Consider the following 12827-nt stretch of genomic DNA (forward strand, 5'->3'; position numbering starts at 1 on the left):
GCTTCATCCTGCGAGTAGCTAACGGAACAGGCCATATTGTTTCTCCGGTTCAACGGAATGATTTCTCCTCCCCTTGAACACGAACTAGACGAGGATTTTGTGTTCGGATAACCGGCTTCTTTTCGCTGGACCCACTGATGTCGTTCCATAATGTTCTGAAACGGTGATGAAAGAATAGGTGCGCATTAGCACTCCAAAAAATAGGTTTAACGAAACTGAGTATGTTTCACTTCGGAAATCAGAAGCACAAGAATTCAAGTTAGCACGCTTATTAAGGCCATTTTATGACAAGCTGTTTTGCTTAGTGATCCATGAAAACTGAGGAGTGCCGAAGAAAGTCAAACGGTGAGGAGCCGAACATACTGGGCATTTCGATAAAATGCATATCCTAGAAGAAATGGGATTACTGAAGAACACCGTCCAAACTGACGACATGTGAAAAACAGATACCCAGACTCGAGAAGCACTTGAACGCATAATTACATTAGACGCTAAATCACATGAGCTGTCATAGTGTTTTGTGCTTTTGAATGTCGGCTTTAACATCGTGCAGTACCCTGGGAACGTGCCGTGTAGTATAGCGCTTCACGGTGCTTGGTTTCACTCATTCGCTATACAATGGTAATCTATTGTAAACTAAAAAACTGCAAGTTATATCTAATCATTCGCACATCATTGTCCTTCTTTTTACGGATATATTGTTGGCCCATTGGTGGAAAAGTTTTAAATGGCGGGTTGGCATTTTCCATGCTGAATTAGCAAGTATGCATTTTAATCATTCCACATCACAATCTAAAGAAGCGTTTTAGTTCATAACTTCACATCGCAGGGGTTTCTAATGTGATCTGCAGCAACAAATAGACACAGATGATTATGAATAACTGATTAACAGACAAGATTTCATGCATGACCGATAAGACGCATACAGAAATAAAAGGTGAGCTTCCGGATAATCATAGCCAGACTCTGAAATTGCTGTTACGATTAATATGATTTTCATAAAATCTCAGCCAGTAACATGCTCATCCAGAGTAAAAAGTGAACTATGACATGACTATTCGATTACCCCGTCAAGCTGATTGTATACCTGATTTGCTGCTCGGCATTCTTCTCAGCGAACTGAGACTAAGACTTGAGAGCTAGTCACTTTATGAATGCAAATTACTAGCTAGTCCCATGGAGAATAAAATAGGATGTCAGAAATCTGGAAAGTGAAACAAATACTGAATAAAAAATTTGGATATGCAAGATCCTTGCTCTTCCATCCTCCCATCCAAACTGAAATGTGCCAAACGGATCCAAAGAAGTGGAAGATAAAATTTTGATTGACGGTCAAAACTGTTGGATCCACAACCAGCCTATCTGCAGTTTTTATCTGCTTCGCAGAACAGATATAATCTCTCAATGTGGCACGCTCCCCGAATGATTACTCCCTTATCCTCTAATTAGAAGGTGTTTGTGGAAGGATCTCAGTTTGTTTCAAAGATGCTAAAGGCGCTTCAGCCACACTAGCGGAAAAATTCAACTCCGTGAGTCACTATGTAACTGACGGATGGCGAGCTCCCTGTGTGTTTCAATGGCATCCTGAAAAATGTTCTATTTTTGGTACTGAAACTTGTTTATGGAAAATTGTCAATCAGGTGCAAAATGGAACGAAAAACAACAGGACATTTCGAGAGATCGAAGGCAGTTTCAGATGTCCGCTGCATGGTAACTCTGATTGCCTGACAGTTTTATTCTCACGATTTTCGAAATGACGAGGACGTTTGAATTTCCCACACTTTATCCTATCTACAATGACAACTGAAACTTTATAGTTTGTCTCATTGGCTAGTATTTTTTTCAGACTGTTGATCCGACTAACCGGGCAAACACATCTACCCCTCACTGATGTGCTCAAACAGTAAGTTTCAAAATAATGTGCAGATTTTGGTTTGCTTGCAATTTCACTTATTGTTGTAAACTTGGACGGAGACTTCAAGAAATTAGGTTTAAAAAACTTGTCATATTCTGATGATCCAATCCAGTGATTCATTACCGTTAATATTCTGATTGTCCTTCCCTAAAATAATAACAGCATGATGAGTTTTTGCCTGAATCCATACCCACCAGTTTTCCGCACATAGGTGACTCACAATGTATAGTTGGAATGGAGTTTTCTCCGAAAAACGACTGCTTAAAATGAACTCGAGCTTTTAAAGAAACGAATGAGACCCTGCTTTGAAGGACGTCATCTATCATAACTTGCCTCAATTTAACCTGATGCTATCTGGAGCAAGGTAATTTGTGCATGTCAGACAAATCTAAAGCACTTCAGAAATGGTTGAAGTGTTTGTAGGCAAACGAACTGAACCGTCATTTGTTCACATTTAAGTGCGAATACGTTGACATGTCAGATTTTAAGGGCGTACTGAAGGTCTAAGTGACACAGCTGGTGAAAAGAGTGGAAATCTACCGGCCGCGTTTTGCCTCTGATTTTCTCTGCAGTGTTCACTTTTGTTAAACACTGAATCGTGCGCTCTGCAGCAGCACATCCACACTGTAACGTCAAGTCTACTGATATGAAATGATGGTGCGCGACGCCTACGCCTGCAAAAAATTTCGCCCCATTCTGTATTTAAAATTCTTCATAATGAGCTATGTAAACTATGTTTCCCGAAAAATGATAAGAGTATTTTCGACAAATACACTCGTCCGAAAATCATTCTGGTTTTCAGGAGACTCAAGTATGCCTCTCGTTCATGGTGTTCTTCAACTGAATGTGCTGCGCCAATGCCACCTCATGTTTCACTTGGTACAATATCTGAGATATCGCAGTGCATTTTCATAAAGAAAACTACTCGCAATATGGATCAAAACTCTTTGACGGCCCACGACCGGTTTGACATTTCTTGGGACTCTTCAGCAACTCTTTGACGGCCCACGACCGGTTTGACCTTTCTTGGGACTCTTTAGCTGGGTGCAGTTCCCGAGTTTCCGTCAACCTTACGTTTTGCCTGAACCCAAATTAAAATGATTTCAAAAATACGCTCATTTGCCGGCCAATTTGGTTTTCACGAGAGAGAAGCGAATCTTTTGTTTGTGATGTTTTTCAACTGAATGTACTGCACAAACGCCACCTCATCTTTCAGTGAGGACGACGTTTGAGTCATCTCAATGTAATTTCATAAGGGAAACTACTCACAAGGTTGCTGAAAATCAAGGAACTGCGCCTACCTGAACAGCAAAACCCGCCGTGGGCTTTCGAAGACTCTTCAGCAACCTAGTGAGCAGTTTACTTTACGATAAGATTGTTCTTCAAGGGACAACCTGGCATGCTTTTAACAGGACCTGCTAATAAATTTGAAAATAATGTCTCGGATTTTAAAAGTCGTGCAACGAAGTGACGTCCACTAGGCGTAGTGGGTTTTTGTTGATAAAAATCACATTCAGTTCCAAAATTACTGTTTTTAATGATAAACAAAACGCTTGAGATGAAGTCAGTCTGTTTTTTAATGACTATTTCATAATTCCCTAGACAGAAGATTCAGACTGAGTTTGACAAATAGTTTGGTGATGTTTACTTACCAAATAAATTTAGAAGTAAAAGGTTTACACTACAAAAATTATCTGCTATGGTGGATTCCGCTTCGTAACTTCGGCTTTGCTATTCACAGAAAGCAAAAGGGAAAGGGCGTTTTTTTCAAATTTGGGCACTTTCAATGTGAGTATATTTTACACTTTCATTTCGTAAGTGTTATCCCAATGCCATCCTGCTTGGTTCTATCGAAGAATATCCTATTGGTATTTACCGTGTTATTTGAAACAGCCTCAGAATAAATGTACAAAATAAAACAAACGAAGAATGACGAATTGCTTGAACCGATCGAGTTGTGTGTGAAACCTTGGAAGTACAAGATTAGTTTGGTGCCAGACTGGAAAATTATGGGTTGACCTATTCGACGTTTAGCTGGATGAGCGAAAAATTTAGCCTGTGGGGTTTACTGCCAAATAAACGTTACTGTACTCTGATTTAAACTTGACATCAAGGTCTGTAGCATTATTGAACCTAAGCTGAGTTTAAAACGGAAAAAAAGACGTACCCTCGGAAAATGATACGCGTCAAACATTTTTGTGAGGCGACACTTTTGTCTAGGAGAATCGACAGAATACAATAGGCTGAGAATCACCGGAGTGTTCCTTTGGTACCGCCTGTGTGATGCATCTTCGACGGCTGATTCATGCAAGGGCTACTCAAGCATAATGGTAGACCTGTAAGATGCATCTTTGGGTCCTTCTTCGTTATATTTGGGAGGACCAACTGTTTGCACCGTGGCAGCTGTCTGGTTTGACATGCTTCCAAATGGAACGAAAAACATCCTGTTTACGCTATTTGGAACGGTCTGACAAGTTTGACTCTATCGTTTTACACCCATCAACACTTGTCTTATTTTGAAATTTAAGTTTGTTGCTTCTTGGCTTCACGATATCTACAATACTCCATTGGGTTTACCATCTTCTACACAAGTTTGACCCATCTTCTATTGGGATAACCCAAATTGATCGTGGAAATTCGGGCGGATTTAGAAAAACCTTTTTGACCTAGGCAGGTCTTACAGATAAACGGGACATGATTTTAGTGGAACACCCTGTAACTGACTAGTGTTGCAAACATCTCTGGAAATGGAAGAGCTAGTCTACACTGGTGTATGGTGAGAAAACTAATGCGCTTGGCGCAAGCCTCCTTTGATTACCTGAAGAATTATCAATCTGTATAGTGTCTAGTTTGAAATGATAAAGAGCAAACAACCTTCCGAAACGTGAAGTCTACTTATTGTATTCGCATTACTGAGAAATATTCAGGCGTTGTATGGTAATTGTGGGTTTCGAACCGCCATCTTGCTGTCTCAGTGCGGTCCAATAGTGGGATTACGCTATTTGGTCAGCACCGATGACAGAGTGCACTAGACCAGAGTTTTTCGAACTAGAGTACATTGGCACGGTTGGCCGCACTTTGGTTTTGCCAGTGGAAGTCTAGGGAATCCGTTGGCACTAATCACCCAACTTATAATGAAATGCATAGACTGACAGGCCTGAAGAAGCAAGTTTGTTCACGGTTTTCTAATGTTTGTAGCTTTGTACAGCCGAGAACGACATACAAGTAACTACCCTTGTATCGCTCACCGTTGATTTGCTGGTTGAAACCTCATGATGCGGTAAGAATGAAATAGAGTCAGGCTGAAATACTGACAGCCCAGTGCTTAGTGTGACCCTTGTTCATTGCTTCGGTTACCTTAACACTGCAACTTAGAAACATTTTTCTAGAAATTGGAATTTTTAATAAATTCGAGAAAGACTACTCTAAATGCTGGCATTTTGGAGTTCTGTCTCCCTCTTAAAAACGACTATTTTTTGTGATAAAGATTAAAGTCACCAATGCTGTTGGATAGAGAAAGTGCTCTCAAAATGGCTTTCAAACACGACAATCCAGACTGCACACGTATACATATCGAATCAGTTAATTGCTTCAAAATCTAAACTGAAGACAGTGCAGATTAATCAAACTTTGGATTTGACGAAAACATTGTTGAACACTGTTGCCTGTTAAACAATAGGTGTATTAGATGGATGTATGAATGTGGATATGTTCGGTGTAACGAAATCACAAAGCATATTGAATAATGCAACCATAAATTGGACGATCAACTGACTAACATACCCTTCCACATGTGACCGAATGAAACGTCAAAAAGTTAGTAAAACCTCAATTGTAGAACATCAATTTGTAAAACCTCGTCACTATAATAAATAAAGCTGTCAGTGAGCTTTTACACACGATTATCTTTAATGCTTTTCGTATGTTTAAATCAAAAACAGTATTTTAATGTAAGACGGCACATCGGTTCGGCAGAACACAAAATCTCTCGCTGACACAGTATGGTCAAGTGTTCAAAACCGTAGTGATTTTCAAGTGTCTACCACTACATTTTCTAGACACTTTATTAAACACACACGTATATTGGAGTGCCGGTGCCAGGAGCTCGTGGAGAAATTTGGAAGCCTCAGCAAGGGAACCATAGAATCCTGAGCTACGTGAGTTTGGCTGAAGTTGGTTGAAACGGCTTGTATGAATCGTAAGCGTTTTGTGATGTCGTTTGCACGTAGGTGAACTAATTGAGCTCGCACCAATATAGGATCTGGAATATTTTCGGGTTAATTCCGGACAGCTGTGCTGCTGCGTGTTGCTGGTACCCTTGCGGTTTTCAGAAGAAAAGCGTCTTCTTATTTAATAAGGCATAAGAATATGTATACTAACGCAGTCAAATATGTCAAGCAAATTTTGTTTTATAACGTTTGTACATTTTAAAACACGCAGGTTGTAACTCTTGATATAAAATCTGCTTTTGCTGACAAATTCCAAAGCTGTACACACAGCATTTAAAATTTTAACTCTTAAATTTGAGATCAAATCTACGGATACCTGTCACTTTTGTTTGCTGTCATGTTTGCCTTACTGCGAGCAGCGAATTGTCAGTTGGTTGCAACCCATAATACTCCTACTTTTTATAAAGTAGCATTTTTCCCTGTGTGTAGGTAGAACAGTAAGCCAAAACTGCGCTATAATTTTCACGATGTCAGCATTTTATCACTGAACCTGTTTTCAGCAGCTTCTCTCTAAATTTCTTATCGCTAATACTGTTATCTTGATGAAAAAAGCTACACATTGTGGCAGCTCAGATGCAACCAAGAATTTAGAAAAATGTGCATCTGTCGTTCTTCGTACTGTAAGTTCAGCGTTGCACGCGTGCCAGTAATTCAACTGACCCAGTGCTGTGCCTGTTTGATTTATTCTTGTGATTCAATTTATGTTATTCAGTTTGCATTTGTCAAACAGAATGCACTGTACGTTTGTGACTTTGCACGTACAACGGCTATTTTCCCCACTGGAATCCAGATCCACATTACTTTTTGCCACTTGACCAAATAGTTCGATACTTTCTGTTGTATTTGGCACATGACAGCTAAAATTGTTGAGACTACCATGTACAAAGCAAGTGTTTTTTCACTTAATGTTGACGTAATACATTCTTAAATGTTTTGAATTTGTCAAACTATTTATTGGTCCTGAAACAGTTGGTAGGCAGTCGTGTAATAATTTTGAAGGCTATTCATACTGGCACGCGGTGACAATGTTGGAGGATATCTGAGATTCCGTCCATTGTTCCTTGTTTGTTCCCTGTTTTGTGATTTCTGTTCCATAGTAGTAAAATCAGATAGAAATGCGTCCGCTTTTGTGCACTTAAGGTGCGGCTTGATTCCATCGGTTTAAATGGACTCGCAGGTTCCGATGTCATATCGACTGCGTCTCGCTTGGCCATTAGAACGTGCGCGTTTTCATGAAGCGTTGTTAGAGTAGGCATACAGTTGTTTGTTTAAATACCCAACGTTATAGTTAAAAGCCTGATGCAAAGTGGGTGAAGCAAACCAAGTTCCACACATAAAGGCTTTTGCTAGGTACATCGCCCTTATCATTGAATATTGGGGTACACCTTAGTTGATGCGAGATTTCTTTGTAGACAAAAACTCTGCTCTATCCATTCCTTGGCTATGGGTGACCGGGGATTTTAACCAAGGGGATTATAACCAAGGCTCCGTTAATAAAACACCCAGTCGAACTTTTGGTGCAACCATTACGCTCTCAGGATCCAAAGTTCCCTTCCAGGTTCACATGTAACTTCTGATCCGGTTTGTGGACTGAACCGCAATATCTCGATGTATTTCATGGGCAATTGCATTCCCAAGTGGATCTAACAACTGCAAAAGCTTAAGTACTAAAATTCAGTCAGATACAAAATACTGAGTTGACGTAGTGGCATCTCGTGAAGTTGGTGTCAATTTCAGGTATGATTACCCTCACATTACAAAAGCTGTTACAAAACTAAATACAGCTAGTCACTAGTTTTAAGAGGAGTGACATCTGACCTACACTGATAAACTCTCCTAAAGCTGGATAGTCTGATCACTTGCGTCTCGAAAACACCCATTTTATGGTGCATCCTGTCTCTCAAATCGCCCGTTTTGGAAAAGAACAACATTCACAAACACTTAACCAGAGGTGGAAAAATGTTCCGACAACGCCGTCATTTGTGCATTTTTACCACTCGGTTACATATTTACCTTTCAGGTTGATATTACCAATGAATATTAATGATGGGTTTGGTGCGGCACTTTTTTAACGGCATCAGTCATTGAGCTTGAAAGAGTACGACTCCTTAGAATGAGGAGCATGTAGCAGATTTGCTAGTAGTAAAAAAAGCATATGATAGTGAAGAGTACATTATATAATTGGGAGTCATTATTATATAAACCAATCTGTTCACGCTTAGTCGGTGCTGGGCGGTATAGTTCTTCTGTATAATACCTCATATGACTTTTATTGAGTTGTTTTGTCTGTTCGACAAGTAGGCACTTTCCTCAGGATCAAAAACCATGACTTGGCGGACTTGCTATTTGAGGACACCTGCTAGTGGAGACGACAAAAGATTAATAGATGTCATAAACGCAGGTCTATTTGTGGACTTTGTTAGACTTACCCTCTGCTGCAGCTTGTAAACTATCATAGAATTCATGATTATGATCGCGACAAAAGGCAGCACGTAGGTTGACAGAAGAACAAACAATTGATAGCCCATTCGGCTTGCCTGGCTGGGAAATTGCTCACGACAGAATTGCTTGGGAGATGCTGTGGTTTCTCCTGACCCCCCATACGAGCTAGTAGTCTGGTTACTTGATAAACTGCTCGTGGAATTGGTGACGGTGGGCAGTTGTTCAGTCACAAGAACGTGCACAACAATGACGGGAAGCGCGAACAAAATGCCAACTGTAGAATGAGAACAATGCGAACAGATTCTAGTAAGTCACATTTGAATTAGCAGTGCTGCTACACATGTAGTTATTCCATAATCACACAAAGATTACCTAAATGAGTCATCTGTTTCCGTGTATTCTCAAATGGGATGTTGCCACGCGAGTGGTCGCTAACTGCAACTTTTTCTACGAGATTTTGCAGTAGATGCTTGATTGTCTTTTGAATTTTGAAATGTACTGTAAATAAAGGCAGTAAATCTTATTTTCTGCCTTTTTTTCGGACGTTTTTGTAATACGCCACGTACAAACGATTATCAACAGGTGTTCAGCCAATAGGGTCAGTTTCGACTGATGGTTCCGTATGCCGAGCCTCCGTGGTCTTTGTGCAACTGGAAGAGAGAATTCCTCGATGAGCTAGTTATTTAATGTACAGTCCTTGTGTCCTTGAATCTTGCTTTTGAGGGTGAACATACCCGAGTGGGTACGAAGACCTTTAGCTTATACTACTCGCCTCCGAGTGCGACGCGTGAAGAACGCTAAATTGATCGACGTATATGGTTAGGACTATTGCTGAAGACGGATACTCGGCAACCGCCGATGAAGTTCCCTGAAATTACACGTCTTTCATATTTGCCGATTACAAGTTTTGCCTTTTTTGGTGTTCACCAGCTTCCGTCAGCGTAATGTTCTCTCTTATTACACACATGTACGAAGATGGCGAAATGGACTTATTTTAAATAAACCTGATATCCATGTGGGGTTAAGTGGTCTCCCAGCTGAATCCCACGACTATGATGTTAGCCAGTTGCGTTCGAGTTGATGTACTGAGAAAATATAAGGTTGACGAAAACTCGGGGACTGCATATTCTTGCTAAGCCCTCCAGTGAACCGTTGCAGACTTTAGGCCAGCCTAATGAGTAGTATGTTCTTTCACACTAACACACTGCAATATCTTGAATATCGTGGCACACCCAAACGTTTAGTTGAAAATAATATAGCAAAATGTCGAAGCTGAAAACTTTCTGGGTCACTCAGCGAACCTAGCTTAGTTAGCTGGTGAACGCCGATTGCATTACAAACCCCTAGATCTTGTGTTTTTATGGCGGTGATGCGAGCCAGGTCATAGGTAGCTGAAAGTAGCAAACGAAATAATATGTTCAAACGTTGCCTATCATTGCATGCATCTAGTGAACGACGGAGTCGCGCGGTTACCAGTTTCAATGACAGCCAATTCTTTTCGGGGCGAGTCACGAGCACCGTTAAACGCAGGTCTAATCTGATCATGCTGTGAGCACATGCAGTGTCAATCGATTACACTCGGCGGTATAGAGCATTATCTATTTGCTCCCAGTCACTTCAATTCACCTCCACCAGTAACTATGCTTATGCAACATTACAGTGGATTTCAAACAATGGGCAGCATCCCGACCACCAAAAAACCCTTCCGCAATGGTTTGGTGATTACCTAATCTCTGCCGGTAATTATCGTAATGGGTACAACACCCAAAATTATAACAAACAAGACGTACGATGTTTGTAAATACACATTACAACAATGTAACCCAATGTGACGTCAACCTTGTAGGTTACATCTAATTTCTCCATTTCAAGCCTCATTTCATAGAAAGTATTTTTCAAGGAGTTTTTCCATGGTATTATGAGTACGTCTGTTACTGAAATCTTTGGTTAGCTGTTTGATATTTCGACGCCAATGAAAACGTTATATTACATGTTGGATCAGGATGTGGATGGCTGACATTTCAGGAGTGCTTAGATTACTTTCTTGACCAAATGATGGAGAAGAAAAGCGTTTGGAATATGAGCGCGCCTCCCATGGTGTCAGTCATTCTTGTGTTAATGTAAATAGTATTTGTTTGTACTGGTTGGTTCACGATAAGCTCTTTTTCGGCAATTTTTGCATCTACAGGAAGTGCATCAAGTTCTGCACAATGATCGATAAAAGCGTGAGGCATCACTCTTCAAAAATGGGTGGTTATGTAAACACATTTTTAAACATAGTCACAAGTTTTTATCAAATATATTATTTGCCCCATTCGGTACTTTGGTAGATGTTAAGATGACTGTGGATGGAGCTAGTTAAATGATGTTCTAGCTGGTGTCCTTTAAAACAACGAAAAAGCCTGCCGCGTAGCGAAGCCCTGTAAGTTTATCTAGTAGCAAGTTTATGTAGTGGGTAGATTTTAATGTGTTGTAAATTCCTGCAGTTGGGCGGCTCCTATACGCACCGACAACATCTCACTTTTGGTGGCGGATTTTGAAGGCTAGTTGCCACCATCTGAGTGCGGATTAACAGGCACCTCATTAACAACCAGGAAACGCATCCTAGCTACCAGTATTTCGACATATTACCAAACAAATGAGTAAACCACCGATGTTTGTCCGGTGCGAATGACAGACCATGGATCATCGAAAAAGGGGTGATCAGACTGTCCATTTAAGTAGAGACACTGAGTTTTTGTTGTGGGAGTTGAAATAGCACAAAATTATACAAAACACAAATTACACTGTAATATTAGGGGAGAAATGGTCAGGTGTGGATAATTCACGGCTACGATCTTTGAGAGGAAACTGCAAGGGACTGTTGAGTCTGAGTAGGTACAGTCAAGTTCAATTTTGACACAGTATCCTTCCTAGTTCAGGTTAATTTGCAGGTATCATTTTAAAATGGGTTCACGATATTTGCTGTTATAAATCCTGTTTCGGAATGCAATTGAATAGCATAAAAACGTTCGTTACTTGGATTCTTCAGCGGCTTGACTGTTTGTTCTTTTCAGTTGAAAAATACTATTCTGTGGAATGTTTGTGATAGGGCAAAATCATGCGCATCTCCTAAATTTTTATTCGGTCTGCATTATAAAAACCCTACGCTTGTGTCTGAATTCATACATCCAGTTCTGAATATCGACAAACGATTATCGTACATACAACTTCTTGGAACCTTAACTGATTTTCTCTGACGCCACCTTTCTGGGCGAAGAACGACTCACTCACAATCGTAGATGGCTTGATAAAAACAGAGCGTAGGAGGAAGTTAGGACATTCAATCGATTAAGCAAGGTTGGCGATTTCCCAGTTTCTTGCTAGTCGGGTTATTTTCGTATGCGGCTTATTATTATTTGGCCAACTTGCCCGTTTGGGCAAGGTCTCTGAACGTCTCGTCCTCCACAATGAAGTTCGAGTTCATATTGGTCTAACAACTCATCACACGTCTGAAAAATGCTCCAGCTGGTGTATGAAGGTGACCACATGATTGTATCTTGCTGTCTGTCTGCCACCAGCATCCAGCCATGTGCGCAAATGTTTAGCGCGTGTATCAGATAAACCCCGGAAACCCAGATTTCGTAAATCCAGCGGTGTAGCCGAAAGAAACATGGACGCGAGACCATCATACTCCAATCACAAGCCTAACTCATCATAATTTGGAACTCGAAATCACTTTCAAAAATCAACGCCAGTGAGACAGGCTAAATCAAAACCATCCTAACTAATTAAACCAAGCTTGCTGAGATAATTACATTTGCGCTGTCTTCACTGCCGGTCAGCAGCTTGGTCACTTGAATTTAGATGCGGTTGGATGTCCAGTGTTTACCTTCAATAATCCAGACCACCTCCACACCGGTTAGGACAATAGTTTCATCCTAAAATTCTTCAAAATTCTATAGCCTGAGGTTTCTCAATAGTCAAGGAGCGAACTTACTGGCGCAAACGTTCGTGGTTCAAACTCAACCTGTTCATTTCAAGTGCTGCTGTATAAGCTAAGGAAACCTCAGAACAGCTCAGCTCTCCTGTTTCCTTCAGGTAACATGGCAGCCAAGCGCCAAAAGTGTGTTACAGCCGATCAGGCATTACGGATTTTCGACCTTCTAGTGTCATCACCTATACAAGAACCCAGCTTGGTTAATAATATCATACCGCTCGGTAAGGAACCAGATTTCACATCTTTTATCCTTTGGGTGTCT

General features: G+C 40.6%; 1 protein-coding gene across 1 annotated transcript; it reads right to left on the reverse strand.

Annotated features, from left to right (window-relative positions):
* Positions 1–301: 301 nt before the first annotated feature.
* Positions 302–10464, reverse strand: T265_01233 (hypothetical protein; the record flags this gene model as incomplete). Its single annotated transcript, XM_009165218.1, has 4 exons — positions 302–388; positions 1889–2062; positions 8574–8860; positions 10377–10464. The coding sequence occupies 4 exons, from the start codon at positions 10462–10464 to the stop codon at positions 302–304; spliced, it is 636 nt and encodes a 211-aa protein (XP_009163482.1).
* Positions 10465–12827: the final 2363 nt, after the last annotated feature.

The sequence above is a fragment of the Opisthorchis viverrini genome, assembly GCF_000715545.1.
Source record: "Opisthorchis viverrini unplaced genomic scaffold opera_v5_13, whole genome shotgun sequence".
NCBI classification, from domain to species: Eukaryota; Metazoa; Platyhelminthes; class Trematoda; order Opisthorchiida; family Opisthorchiidae; genus Opisthorchis; species Opisthorchis viverrini.